General features: G+C 43.9%; 2 protein-coding genes across 5 annotated transcripts; one reads left to right on the top strand and one right to left on the bottom strand.

Annotated features, from left to right (window-relative positions):
• The first annotated feature begins 132 nt into the window (after positions 1–132).
• On the top strand, positions 133–6,834 carry zfyve1 (zinc finger, FYVE domain containing 1). Its single transcript, XM_061754683.1, has 12 exons — positions 133–1,442; positions 1,510–1,753; positions 2,086–2,346; positions 2,416–2,630; positions 2,715–2,821; positions 2,998–3,106; positions 3,171–3,268; positions 3,493–3,610; positions 3,703–3,873; positions 4,930–5,110; positions 5,181–5,294; positions 6,363–6,834. The coding sequence occupies exons 1-12, from the start codon at positions 951–953 to the stop codon at positions 6,596–6,598; spliced, it is 2,346 nt and encodes a 781-aa protein (XP_061610667.1). The 5' UTR covers positions 133–950; the 3' UTR covers positions 6,599–6,834.
• Positions 6,537–14,100, bottom strand: wdr21 (WD repeat domain 21). Of its 4 annotated transcripts, XR_009785535.1 has the most exons (15): positions 13,667–14,100; positions 13,490–13,578; positions 13,238–13,395; positions 13,084–13,166; positions 12,680–12,761; positions 12,442–12,588; positions 12,002–12,051; positions 11,307–11,386; positions 10,930–11,022; positions 10,292–10,389; positions 9,813–9,977; positions 9,628–9,742; positions 8,641–8,882; positions 6,791–6,832; positions 6,537–6,666 (listed from the first exon to the last, which is right to left on the bottom strand). XR_009785535.1 is itself a non-coding variant. In XM_061754685.1 (14 exons), the coding sequence occupies exons 1-13, from the start codon at positions 13,783–13,785 to the stop codon at positions 8,662–8,664; spliced, it is 1,500 nt and encodes a 499-aa protein (XP_061610669.1). In that variant the 5' UTR covers positions 13,786–14,100; the 3' UTR covers positions 6,696–6,832; positions 8,641–8,661. The 4 variants fall into 4 exon arrangements, 3 of the variants coding, with proteins under 3 accessions (XP_061610669.1, XP_061610668.1, XP_061610670.1); XM_061754685.1 differs by lacking the exon at positions 6,537–6,666 and having other exon boundaries at positions 6,696–6,832; XM_061754684.1 differs by lacking the exons at positions 6,537–6,666; positions 6,791–6,832 and having other exon boundaries at positions 8,186–8,882.
• Positions 14,101–14,677: the final 577 nt, after the last annotated feature.

Below are 14,677 nucleotides of genomic sequence, written 5' to 3' on the forward strand. Positions count from 1 at the left end.
TTGAGAGACAAACTACTGATGTCAAAAATTATAAATATTATGATAAATATTTTAAAAATAAAATATTTTAATTATAACAACAATTAGACAAACAGACGGTGGTTCGTTGCGGGCTGACGCCGTCCTACATTTCCCAGCGTGCATTGCGCCCCGAATGACTGCTCAACCCTGGATAAAAACAAGCCGATCAGCTGATGTAAAAGCAACAACATCTCCTCCCGCGGTCTGACACAGCAAGCTAACTTTCTCGCCGAGGTTAGTACGTGGCACTGGGGCGCTATGCTAAGTTATTATTAGCCAGCGTACACTTTTGGACCGCGTCGAGGAGGCAGTTGAATTAAGTCGAGTCAATCGTCGTCGGCTGGGACTGGTAAACGCTGTGAGTTCAGCCGAGTGACACGAAGGTTGTTGTTTTCCTACACAAGTACGACTGCATGTATTGCTAATTGTTAATAACGCAATACTCGCCTTGTATAAAAATAGTCATGGTCACAGGAGACGACGTGTAGCAACTTGGCATCAACCCATTTAGGTATTAACAAGGCAAAAAGGATGCCGGATGGATAATAGCTTGATCCGTTTTTGGTCAACACGTAAGCAAAGGACATTTAAGAACACATTTGACTACTTTTTGGAAATATTGTTTTATTAAGGTGCTCACATTACACACGGTAGGGTTAGTGTTAAAGGTAGTTCTGGCTGCAAACTCTCTTAAGTTTGAGTAATTATTCTTTATTTAAATGTAACTCCTTTATTGAACTGAATAAAGCAAACATTACAAATGGGTAAGACACTAGACGGAGTCTGATTAGATGTTATGAACGACAATCTGCCTGAATAACGGACAAAAGTTATTGTTCTAGTGCAAACTTGGATTCCTAGAATTTTCTCAATCTTACGAATTGTTCGAAGCTGAGCTGATAGTCTAGTCAAGTCCTCCATTATCGAGCATGAGCGGTCAAGGTCCAGCTGTAGATAAAGGCATGAACACACCGCTAGTCTGCCAGGAGAGTTACGCCTGCGGGGGCTCGGACGAGGCCTCCTTCGAATGTGACGACTGCAGCAGCCTGCAGTGCGCCCGCTGCGAAATGGAGCTCCACCGGCAGGAGCGCATGAGGAACCACGACCGGGTCCGCATCGCTCCGGGCCACGTCCCCTTCTGCGACTCGTGCAAAGGAGATGGCAGTGGCGGCTCGGTCACGGCCGGCCGGCTGCGAGCGTCCGTACGCTGCCAGGGATGCAAGATCAACCTGTGCTTGGACTGCCAGAAACGCACCCACAGCGGCGGGAACAAGAGGAAGCATCCTCTCACCCTGTACCCCCCGGCCAAAAGTCCCCAGGAGAACAGCGTGAGCTCCGGGGAGTCGGAGATGGACATCCTTAAAGACCAGCTGGACAAGGTGTTCAGTTTCCTGTTGGTGGACGAGAAGGAGGAGATGCAGGTGAGTTCCTCGACATTCCTCTCTTGATGGATGTGGAGGCAGGGATTTATCTTAAAAGGTTTCCCAGGTGAAGGATGAGGAGGAGTTCGTGAACAGATTGGGATGCATCGCCGACGAGCTACTCAAGGTGGTCTCCATCTTTGGGAACACCGGCGAGGGGAAGTCGCACACGATGAATCACACCTTCTTTCTCGGAAGAGAGGTTTTCAAAACATCTCCGACGCAGGAGTCCTGCACGGTGGGCGTGTGGGCCGCCATGGACCCGCTGCACCGTGTGGTCGTCATTGACACGGAAGGACTGCTCGGAGCTGGTAAGATGCAGACAGTGTCGCTTGTAAACGCATTTGCGGTTACTTTCAGAAGTATTTAAACGCTTCCTGCCTTGATACATCACCACAATGCATTACCCCAGGGATTGATACCGAATTTTGCATTACCGATAAGCCAAACTTGTTCATCACATTTAGCAATAAATGATTAGATATTAACATTATAGGACATTTTCAGGACAATAACCCCAGCAAACTAAAGACTTCACCAGAAGAATCTGAAGAGGGGCTGTAAACATTTGACTGTTTGGAAACACTCCTGCAGGGAATCCTGGGCATTGCAAAGTCATCGCTTTTGTATTTTTTGGACATAGGGTCCAGCCAGGGTCAGCGAACCCGCCTCCTCCTGAAGGTCTTGGCCATCTCAGATATCGTCATCTACCGGACACATGCCGACCGTCTCCACGACGACCTCTTCAAGTTCCTGGGCGACGCCTCGGAGGCCTACCTGAAGCACTTCGCCCGGGAGCTGAAGGCGACCACCACGCGCTGCGGACTGGACGTCCCGCTGTCCACCCTGGGCCCCGCCGTCATCATCTTCCACGAGACGGTGCACACCAAACTGTTAGGATCAGGTAGAGTACCAAAAAGGAGGCCCGAAACCAGCAACACCTGGCTACGACGTGTCGTTTTGCAATTTCTAGACAAGCCGTCAGAGTCGGCAGACCGACTCCTCCAGGAGCGTTTCAGGAAGCTGGGTCTGTTCCCCGAGGCCTTCAGCTCCGTCCAGTACCGCGGAACCCGTACCTACAACCCACCCACCGACTTCAGCGGCCTACAGCGCAGCCTGGAACAGCAGCTGGACAACAACGCCACCCGCTCTCCCCGCTCCGCCGGCGTCATCTACAAGGCCCTGCAGGTCCGGCGACTCTCCCGTTACCTCCGCCAAGGAGTGATGTTACACTGAGAGACTCAACAATTGATGACTTCTTGATCCCTCCAGGCGCTGAGCGAGCGTTTCAGTGGCGATATTCCCGATGAACACATGACTAGTAACTCTTTCTTCCCCGATGAGTACTTCACCTGCTCCTGCATCTGCCTGAGTTGCGGGTATGTAAAATTACAGTACAGTAAAATTTAGTTACAATGGGCTATGTTAATAGTTAAAACTACGATCCAAAAATAGTTCAATGAATTTGTGACTAGTGAACCGGGAATATGCAGGGGATTGCTGAATTCTATCTGTTTCTGTTGGTAATGATTTGAAGGTAAAAATGTACTTTTAGGTCAGGCTGTAAGAGAAGCATGAACCACCTCAAGGAGGGAGCGGAACACGAAGCCAAGCATCGGTGCCGCTACTCCGCGCAGTACGACAACCGCATCTACACGTGCAAGGTGAGCATTCACGTTACGCCGCGTTTAAGGAGGACGCCCGTGTCTAAATTGCAAAATTTTCCAGGCCTGCTATGAGGGAGGGAAGGAGGTGATCGTGGTTCCCAAGACGACGGCCTCGTCCGACTCGCCGTGGTTTGGTTTGGCCGTCTACGCCTGGTCTGGGTGAGTAACAACAAAAAAATTGATAGTGTTATCTATCAGCTATAATAGTCATGAATCAACTACTTAGGTAGACTACGTATTTTGCGATTTAAAATGATCTTCCACTGACAACGTACTAAACAACACAAACAAATGTAGTCAAGCCAGTGGCATCTGCTTGGTTTGGTTTTACTGTATAAGATAATTTACAAAGCCCAATAGTCACTGTGGTCATTTCCTTTTAGATACGTCATCGAGTGTCCCAACTGTGGAGTAATTTACAGAAGCAGGCAGTACTGGTACGGAAACCAGGATCCAGTGGAAACTGTGGTCAGAACCGAGATCCAGCACATCTGGCCGGGGGTGAGGCCGTGCTCAACTCGATGTGTTAGCAAACTTTGTTAGCCAGTTTCTGTTGAACCCCCGCAACTGTGACCGATTTTTCCTCATTTCAGTCCGACGGCTTCCTGAAAGACAACCACAACGCCGCCCAGCGGCTGCTGGACGGAGTCAAGTACATCTCCCAGTCGGTGTCGGAGCTCAGCGTCAAGCCAGCCAAAGCGGTCACTTCCTGGCTCACCGACCAGATCGCTCCCACCTACTGGACGCCCAACTCTCTCATTCTGGTACGTACAGTGAAAAATGCATCACTACTTTTTAAAACGAAGAATTGAGAGAGAGTTTTGGATACGTAAATATTAGTTCTGTGAGGAAAATGTTCAGTTAGTTGAACGTTTCATGTTAAACTATGCATAAGATTTAATAAATACAACAAAAATACAATTATTACAAAATCTAATTTTAAAATTATTTAAATCAAAAATAATTTTGCCGTATTCAATTGTTATTTTGCATAAGATGTAATAAATAAAATGATTTGAAAAGATTACATTTGAAAAAAATAATTTATTTAATACAAATAAAATATGTAATTAAAAACATTTTGTTGGTGAATGTGTTAAACATGCTAAAATAGGCATGATGTAATAAATACAATTGTTTTTACAAATTAAATTTTGAAAAAATAATTTAATTAAATTTACCAAATACAACAAAATCAAAAAGCAAAATGCAATTAAACATGATTTAGTTGGTGAAGGTGTTAAATGTTAAAATATGCATGAAAAATGAATTTATAGAAAAAAATTGATTAAAAAACATTACTTAATAAAAATAGTTATTAAAATGCATAAGAGCTAAGAAAGCCATTTTTAAATGAATCATAAAAATGTAATTACTAAATTCAGTAGTAGACATGCATGTGAAAATATGCATGAGGCACTAAATACAACTGAAAATGTATAAAATCATTGAAAACAATTTAATCATTCAATAACTTAATAATATACTTAAATGAAAACTAATGTATTCTTGGTGCATTGAAGATGATTTCATTCCTTACTTTATTATTATTATTACATTTATATGTTGGGTCATCTTGTCTTGTAATCTCTTCTGTTTCCCTCAAGGGTTCAGTCATCATCACGCTAAATTTTTATTGATGCAAGTTTGTTTGATCAAGAGTACGAGCATCAGTAAAAGACGTCACCTTTTTGTACTGGTGTATGGATTCAGACTTGAAACTTGAACCATGAACTGTCTCCATTTGTTTGACTGTAACACACCAATTCAAGTTATTCTTTTACATAAACGTCCTGACTTTGTCACACTAAAATGTGCAGAAATGCCACAAATGTGCGGTGGACTTCCAAGCCAACGACACCAAGCACCACTGCCGAGCCTGCGGCGAGGGTTTCTGCGATGCCTGCTCCTCCAAAGCCCGCCCAGTCCCTGAGAGAGGCTGGGGGCTGGCGCCCGTTCGAGTCTGCGACGCTTGCTTCCAGAACAGAGGAATCCCCACTGGTATGCGAATTCAGCAGCTTTTCCACTGTGATGTGCAAAAATCTGGGTGACGTGCGAGTGTCTGTTCTAGAGCTCCTCGATGAGGCCTTGGAGGAGGAAGGCGGCACCCTGATAGCAAGGAAGGTCGGCGAAGCCGTTCAGAACACCCTCGGCGCTGTCGTCGGCGCCATCGACATACCGCTCGGTGAGAATTCTCCGAAAATAAACGCACCACCGATGGAGGAAAGGGTTCCCGGTTAACGACGAAGCTGCATTACTTGTATGAAAATCACTTGTAGACCATAAATATAAAACAAACGAAAAAACGTTAAATACGGCGGTTAACCGAGCGCGTCTTTTTGTGCTGCATTGACCATGCAGTCTTACGCCAGTGCACAAATTATTTCATTAAGCACCTTTCAGGACAGTCGTAAAATGAGGACAGCCTGTATTTAACTTTTGTTTGATCAAATTGGTCGTTATTTTGTCTTAATATTTGTTATATCCTATCTAGTAGCTTGTATTTCAGTGTTCCCCTGCTACTTGTGGGGGATAGGGGCCGAACACTACCACGAATAACAACAATCAAGTAAGCGAGTGATGCCCCCATAAAAAGGCTTAATTGCCTACAGATACCACAAGATGGTAGCAAAGCACTACTTTTGTATTAGACATTGCTATGGTCTGAGCACAAAAATGGCAAATAGGTGAGTTTTTTTTAGTGGATAACATTGTACAGGAAAATTCACAAACAGTGACTATGTGGAAGAACACTGTAAAAGAAGCCCCCCGCCTCATATTAACATAGTTCCTTGGCACCAAGCTGCCACAAGATGGCACCAAAGCAATACCTTTATATTAGACAGGTGAGTTTTTCAGCAAATAACATAGGTTCCAAAAAGAAATTGTGAATAGACAAATTGAGAATACACAGGGAACACTGAATTCTTAATTTGATTTTATATAAGGTTTTTTTAATCAAATTTATTTGTAATTTTCCTAATATTTGGGTATTTTTATTATTTGTAATTATCTATTGTATTATTTTGTCATTTTCCCCCCCATTACATAAATGCATAAATATAAAAAAAAATCCAATGTAAATCAGAAAGCATGCTGGTAACTTAGCAGTGCCGTGGGATCACATATTCTTACACCGCTGCGCAAACCAGTTTATAACGGGCCGTTTACAACCTCGAACCGCCATATGTCGGCAAAGTCGTAAACCGAGGACTCCCTTGTATTCTTATCAGTGGTGTCGTGTGTCCACCAGGCCTGGTGAAGGACGCCGCACGTCCCGCCTACTGGGTCCCGGACCAGGACATCCGCGCCTGCTGCGGCTGCCAGAGGGACTTCTCGGCCTCTCGCCTCTCCATCCACCACTGCCGCGCCTGCGGTCAGGGCGTGTGCCAGGACTGCTCCCAGGAGAGGCGCGCCGTGCCCTCCAGGGGTTGGGATCATCCGGTGAGGGTCTGCAGCGTTTGCAGCCAGAAATCCGGTGATCTCTAGCAGGACTTGAAAATCACGTGGACCCCTTTTGTCTCTGGTTCTTTCAGTTGCATTTTTGACGGCATTTCCTGTTTTAAATTGCAGTCAGTCGATGAAACTTGAATATCATGAAGTACAGAATCACGTTTTGAACAATCTCTTTTGGACTATCTGCTCCAGAAGGTCTAGATTGTTGGTAGTACCATCACATACCATTTGGGGGCTGAGAGACGCTGCACACCCAGGACTGATCACCTGTCAATGACAAGACTAACACACACACACAGTCATTCACAGAAACCAGTTACTCATCCCATTAAGCCATCAACGGGACTATTATACAGTACTTTGCAAAAATCTGCCATGTTAGCCATTCTATAATGACTAAACAGTCATTAGTGGATTTTTGTGGGCAACCTATCCTCTGACAAACTCTATTCTATTTGCTATTTTTGTGCTGAGGCCAAAGCAATAAAAGTATTACTTTATTGCCAGCTTGGTGCCAAGGACGTTACTGAAGTGAAGGGAGGAGCTTCCACATATTTGTAGATTTTTGAGGTAAACTATCCCTCATTATTCGCTGACAAACTCAGGCCAAACCACTAAATGTCTTACCTTGAGCTATCTTGATGATAAAGCATGCTGAAGTGAGTTGAGGAGTTTAGACAGAACTAATGTCTTCCCACCATCTTTTGTTTCTTTTTGTTAGTTATCTAGTTCCATTAATGCTCTGTAGTGACGGGGGGTATAATCCCATTATCTAGATTTCACCAGAATTTCATTTGTTCCTGGTCTGTGCAAATACCCCCCTACACCCTTCATCTCACTGTATGTTTCAGATTTGGGTTTTGTCTATGAAAGTTACATCTATACTAGTTAGTGGTATAACTAATGTGGAAACCAGAGACTTTTGCACAGTACTGTTTTTGGTTCATCTTGGTTAGGAAACCTGTTGGCTACATCCTTGCCTTTTAAATTTTTTTTAGATAACCACCTGGGGTCATTGTTTTACTGTATACTGTAGATGCATTCCACACACACACAAACATTTAGTCCTATCCACTCTAATAACCCCACAAGCCTTCAGTAGTTATATCCACGTTTTTAAAATGCACCAAGTAGAAAAGCTTTATGACTGTTAAAATTTTACACACAACACCTTTTTGTTTACACCGTTGGATGAACTTGTTAGCAATACGACACTGTTGAGGCTGGACCCTCAAAAACATCACCACTCACAAGCGAGATCTTGGAATGGCTTGACTCTTAATCGATGCAAACAAATACAAGGTGTGTCAGAAAGGTTCCAGGACTAGTGTCACAAGCTCAAGGGTCACATGAAGCGGACCCATTTTGAAGAGATGGACGACATCCAGATGACTGTGACCACAATGCTGCGGAGGATCTGTGAAGAATCCTTCTAGCCATACATGAAGGCCTGGCAGAAAAATACTGGGGAAATGCAATTGACTCCAGGGGGATTACGTCGACGGGGAAAATCTGCAATTTGGATTCCAAAATCTTTTTGTGACACCAGTCCTGGAACTTCTCTGACATGCCTTGCAAGTACTTTTATTGTTGTTGACACATACTCGGTATATCTGCATATGTGGATGGCTGGAGCTTTATTTTCAGGACAAGGTTGGTTTTTTTCCCCTTCCAGTGCAGTTTAATGATGTCAGATGAAGTGGCTTTAACTCAACTCAATTTTGGTTATAGGGGATAAAAACAGAAAAATGAATATACAACAATAAAGTTAAAAACAAAACACTAAAACAAGGGCACTGCGCTCATGGACCAAACTGTTAACTTGTGACCCCCCCGCCCCCACATTTTGTTGTTTTGAATTTGCCCATTCTAGGATAGTTTTGTAAATGTTCCAGTTATTCTTCCTTTTGTAGAATACAAAAATTGATCATCAAGCACCTATTGAAAATATCAGCGATAGCTCTCAGTATAATGCAGTGCTGTTCAACACCACTGCAAACACAATAAATAAACATGTTTACAATTTATCAGTCATTGTATTCCTTGTAAAGGCAGATTTCATTGTGCTGGTGTACCTAAATAAGTGTCCCATTCAGTCACACTCTCTGCGGCTCGCTCTCGTCCGTGTTGTAGGGGAAGTAGTAGAGGTCTTTCTTGACGGCCATCAGCAGGCCGGGGGCCCCCGTGCGGCCACCGAAGGTGGAAGAGAAGACCACGCTGGGGATGGCGTCGTTGGCGGCCGGGTGAGGTGAGGGGATGGTCCTTAGGAGGCGGCCATCCCGCAAGCTCCAACACCTCGTGTAGCAATCCTGACCAACTGTGAGGAAAAAGAATTGCAACACCTATTAAAGGCCAAGCCATTCATGGCTTTAATGGAGGGAATTGTTTGATGTTGTCGACTACAAGAATGATTTTCCTAATGTGAAAAAACACATACAATTAAGATGTATTTTTTCAGTCATTATCGTTAGCTTATTTAGCCTTTCTTATTCCTCAGTTCACAACGTTAGCAGAGCTGTGGGAACACGAAAGACGAGCCAACGCTAGCTAGTATGCTAGCTAGTAAACGTTTTTTATACTGTACATATACACTGTTTGAGTGTCAGGTGCCTAAAGTTGTCCGACTTCCAACGCGTCGGCATTTCTCTCCCTCATAATTGACGTGACAACCCAAGATGAACCCCCTAATCTTTATCGTCTACTCAAAAGCTTTGCTGACCTCAAATCCATAGCAATGCAACGCCGCCATCTCCAGGGATCTGTTAATCATTATAGTGGTTTACAAACCTGAATTTCACAGAGAAGCTGGACGAGACCATCTTCCATACCTACCCGTTGCAAAATGTACATCAGTGGCAGGAAACAGTTGGATTCCAGTTAACGTATATAAAGATCCACAGTAGTGAATGAGTTAAGTACATTTCTGAGTCTGCACATTTTTACTTTAACGCAAGTACTGGAGTTTAATCAGTATTTCTACTTTTACAAGGGTCTTTTTTAACACAAGTATCTGTACTGTACACCTACTTAAAGTGCAGACTTTGAGTACTTTTGTCCCCTACCAGCCAAAAGAAGCCCCTCAGGCTCGCTGACGTGGATGGGGAGGTTGGCATGCTCGTTGTAGTGGCCCCGGTACTCCTGCACTGGTTTCCTGGCCCGTATGTCCCACAGCTTGATCTGACAAAGAGAAATCACAAAGCTTGTGATGGTCCTGCAGTAAAAGAGCAATAAAAGCACGATTCCTGACCTGGCCTGACATGTCCGCAGCCGCCAGGTAGTTCTCATCACGCAGGACGCGCAGCGACGTGATAGCCGATTCTTGCCGGAAGAGCGTCGCCTTGCGGCCACTCAGCTCCCGTGCGTCGAGGCTGAAAATCTCCCCCGACCGGCAGCCACTGAACAGCAAAGGGACCTGCACAGATTACTTGTCATTTTAAAGTGAGGTAACGCATCTGGACAGTTGAGCATTTTACCAGCCTAATGATTAATGTCACCAAAGGCCCGATTATCGGATGTGTCTAAAAGATGATCCTGAGCAAGTTTGTGTTGACAGGACACAACACACTAGAAGAGACAGTAAGCACACACTATTCCATTTTTTTTTTCCTGGTCGTGCAGGGTCTCTCACATTTTCAAATTCAGTTGAGATGTTAAAAATCAATACGCACGTGTACTCCACTTGACAGTCCGCGTAACAATAAGGCTTAAAAAGACGCGCCGACTCACTCCAACACAAAACTGCTGAGCCAGGACGTCGCTGCCGACATCGACCGTTTGTTTTTTGCCCGTGACGGCTTGCTGCAGGATCACTTTGTGAGACAAACCTGCCGACAAATGCAATTAAACCTTTAAATTAAGACATGTAAGCCCATTTCAACAAACTAACATGAACAAAAGTCTTGAGACAGTAGTACTATTTGTGAATTTTCTAAATCGCTTGTCATCTTTAGGGTCTCGGGTAATCCTGGGACCTATCCCAGCTGACTTCGGGTGCCAAGGCGGGGTATAACCTGGACTGGTTACCAGCCAATCACAGAGCACATATAGGCAAACAACCATTTACACCTATGGACAATTTAGAGTCTTCAATGACCCCAACTGTTAGGATGTTGTTTGGTTGTTGTCATGTTAGGGCCTAACATGCATGTTTTTGGAATGTGGGAGGAAACCCATGCAGGCACAGGGAGAACCTTGAGCCTTGAGTTTTTATTATTTATTTTAGCAACATTTAATACTGATATTTAGAAAAAAAATTATGCTTCCAACTTAGTAGCAGACATTTTTTTTTTTTTACTATAGGTAGAATAGCCACATCCCAAATATTTGACCATATTTTCAACAAAGTCCACATTTTTTACACCGACCCGCACTAAACAGCTTGTCAAACTGCGGATGCCGACACCAAGCACAGCACCAGGCCGTGGAGATCTTAAAACTGCAACGCACCGCTGGCTCATCTGTGGACCAAAGGGGACACGTCATTAGGTACACCTGCGATTAATGCCCAAAAATAATAATAATAATATTTCCAGTAAAGCTCCGTTTGGTTCAGTGCACTGACAACTATTTTCTCAATACTAATAACTTTCATTTCTATAAATGAGGCAACCAAAATATAAGGTACAGCCCCCGGTTATGATGAAGTGTATGCAGCGTCTACTCTGCTGTAAACCATCATAAAAGGCAAGCTCAATGAGAGATTTATAAAATAAAATTTAAAAAAAAACAAAAGTGATGTAACTTGAGTCAGAGTTTCTGAAGAGCGAAGCAGGAAGCAAAGTGACGTAGCCGGGCTTGTCCGCAACCCCCACCAGGCAGAGTCTGGACAATTCAGTCTTCAGTTAAGAAGAATATGGTTTCAAACAAAACATCACTAAAACATACATTATCTAGCCATCGATCCTTTCTCTACAGCACTTGTCTACATTAGTGTCACGGGAGAGCTGGAGCCTAACCCAACTGACTTCCTGGATTGGTTGCCAGTCCATCGCACACCACCTTCAGGGAACTACAAAGCATCGCTTTGGATCTGAGATCAGCATAGTTTTAGAGTTGACGATAAAGATTAGGTGATGAATTTCAGTTTGTTACGTTGATTATGAGGGAGAGAAACGCCAACTGGTTGGAAGTCGGATAAATTTAGGCACCTGATACTCTAACACAGTATGTACTAAATATGTATAATATAAAATGGAGCATGTCGCTGGAGTTAGTAGAAAGTGTACCACCACCGTGAGAAAAGATGACGGCGTTGATGGAGTGAATGGCGAACGGCATGTAAAAAAACGCCACACTCAAGCCACGCAGTGATCCAGTATCGCGCCCAACCCATGGTCTCACTAAATCGCGGATTTTCACCTATCACAGGTGGGTCTGGAACATATACGCAGGGGTTCACTGTATATCAAATAAGGCAAAATCATCATCAGAGGATACAACACGTGAGAGTCTGGATAGCTGACTGAGGCCCAGCACAGGGAATTCACCTGAAACACATGAAAGAGGGATTCAAAACAAAACATCGCTCACATTAGGTACCACCTAAAGTTTTTATTTTCTCATTATCATGTGTTAGTTGGATTTTTCATCAACTTTTTCCTTCATTTCAGACATGTTTCCCGCCCCCCCCCCCCCCCCCACACACACACACTTTAAAATATTTTCCATGTCAAAATAAGCAAAGGATAAAACAACCTACAGTTCACTTTACATCCCCTTATACCACCCGCAGTTGAACTGACTTTGTTCTGAGGCCACTGCTCAGCCCGTCCCACTGTGGGGCCAATGCCGCTTTTGTTACCATGACGGAGAGGGTCAAAAAGTCAATTTTACATAGTATATCCCCTTAAATAGTACATCCCCTTAAATATTCTTACCTTGCAGTTGGTGACGTAATGGTTGTCACACGTTTCCACAGAAAGTGACCCACCACGGCTGCTTCTGCTGAAGCTTATGCAGCCGTACTTGCAGCCCCCCTGAGACACGTCGTTGACAGCAAACACTTGCTCGCACTTGGAGTCGGCCTGTGAGAGGATAATGATAACATCCACTTGGAATTTTTGGGTTCTCAACTGCAGGTTCGGAAGAGGAGCTTGCTTCGGCACGTTCACCGACCACAATGGTCCTGAAGTCGTCCGTGCTCTGGTGGTCCAGCTTGTGGCGCCTCATGGCGCTGATCCTCCCCTCGTGGACTCGCCTGAAGGTGCATTGTTTAAAGCTTTAAAATGGTCATGTGCATGTCAATGCAATATTTCAGACATTTCATACAAGTGTACACAATGTTGTGGCTTACGAGTGCAGGTGATTTAACATTGACAATACTGAGGGAATGTATCTACTCTAAGCTTGCTTGTTTTCCCCCACACATTTACAGCTCTGGGGTTTTCATATTGGTTACACAACAAACTTCTTTTGAATAATATATTTGAAAGCCTTTTCGCCCATCCCAAGTACAAATGTAGTCTTCACAGGCAGAAACTCAAATCTGAAAGTGAGTATAGACAACAGCGATACAGTACCTGCAGAAGGACATCTCCGATAGCAGCCCAAGATGTCGATTCCGTAGGAGCAAGGAACTGTTGAGTCCTGCCCTTGGTGCTTTCTAGAGGCAAGACAACACTTTTTGACTCATTTGAGAAGCTCCCACTTGAAAGTAATCCAGGTTTGTAATACTTTTGTGGGCTTGGCATCCTCCACGAGCATCCTGGCTCTCTCTTTCTCCCGTTCCTTATCCCTCAGCTGCTCTCGGGTCAGGGGATTGCAGTTGTTGTGCCCCGGCAACAAGCGGAAGTATCGGTTCTTCTCCGGGTCATAGTAGAAACCTGGCAGTTCTGATGATAAAGAAGGGTCTCGGTATTTGCTTGTAGTGTGTGTCAAGCTCAAGTCAAGGGAGACTTTTCTTTTTAATGCATTTATGGTACTGACCTGGCGCCGCACTGCTGGCCGAAGAGGAACGAGAGCTGACTTGGTCGTCAGATATTCTGGACGAAGGTCCTGCATCACCATACCCATTCCTGTTAATACAAAATTTGCATTTGGACTGCTGTATTTTCCGGACACAAGACATTTTTGAGCACAAAATCAAGTCTTTAAACGCATCACCCGTCGTTCCACGATGGTCTCCACGGTCTTCCTCGGTACCGTCTACGTCCCGGGTGCCTAGTGTAACCTTGCTGTCCTCTTTGGGCTCGTTGGCCCGCTTTCCAGTTGCGCCTCTTCATCCAGGAACTTTGGTCCTAACCGAACGGACAACACGTTGTTGTTGTTTTTTGTTTTTTCAGAAGCTTCAACGTGCTCCAACGTGGAGCTAGCCTTCTTTAGCCAAAGGTTTGCGTATTGTTGCGATTCTTGGGCTAACTTCGTGGTAACGAATAAACCTTAACTGGCGAATTTCATACAACCGTTAGTTAGCTACATGTCGTGTCTACAATTCGGGCTTTTTTGCAGTTTCTGGGACAGGTTTCTGATCTTGAAAACTAGCTTCCCGGCCAGTTAACTGCCGCCATTAGTCCCGCCTTTCAATGATTGCCATTCGTCGATCGTTAACTAACAGTGCATGACAATGTGAGCTCTTATTGGCTGTGTTCTTTCCAATTGGTTTATATTTACGCTGAAATGTAGATTTAAATTTTTTCAGTTAAATATAAAAAAAACTGGAATGTGACAATTTATCACTATCATATGTAATTTTCCATGTTAATAATCGAATTATTACGTATAGAGTTTTTTTTACAGTGACTGGTCGCCATTGGTAGATTGCTAACAATAGAATATGACGTAGTGAGGCATTATTGGCTATTATCCCGTTATTGGCTATTATCCCGTTTATTGAAGATATAGTGTAGCTTTCTGGTTTATTATTTATCAAGTCGTTGTCCCAAAACAATCTAAAGTTACACTTTATTACTGTCATATATATTAATATTTTATTTATGGAATTAGTACGCTTATTTTTAAGTTATTACAGAAAGCGACTCGCACGTGACCGAGAAAACGCAGTCATACTTATTGTAAGAGCTTTACCTCCTAAAAATGCCAAAACATTGTTTGTTTGTTCGTTGTAAAAAAAAAATGAAATGCTTATTAATTTTGACAGCATTTCTGAGGCCGCGC

This window comes from Phyllopteryx taeniolatus, chromosome 18, assembly GCF_024500385.1.
Source record: "Phyllopteryx taeniolatus isolate TA_2022b chromosome 18, UOR_Ptae_1.2, whole genome shotgun sequence".
Taxonomy (NCBI): Eukaryota; Metazoa; Chordata; class Actinopteri; order Syngnathiformes; family Syngnathidae; genus Phyllopteryx; species Phyllopteryx taeniolatus.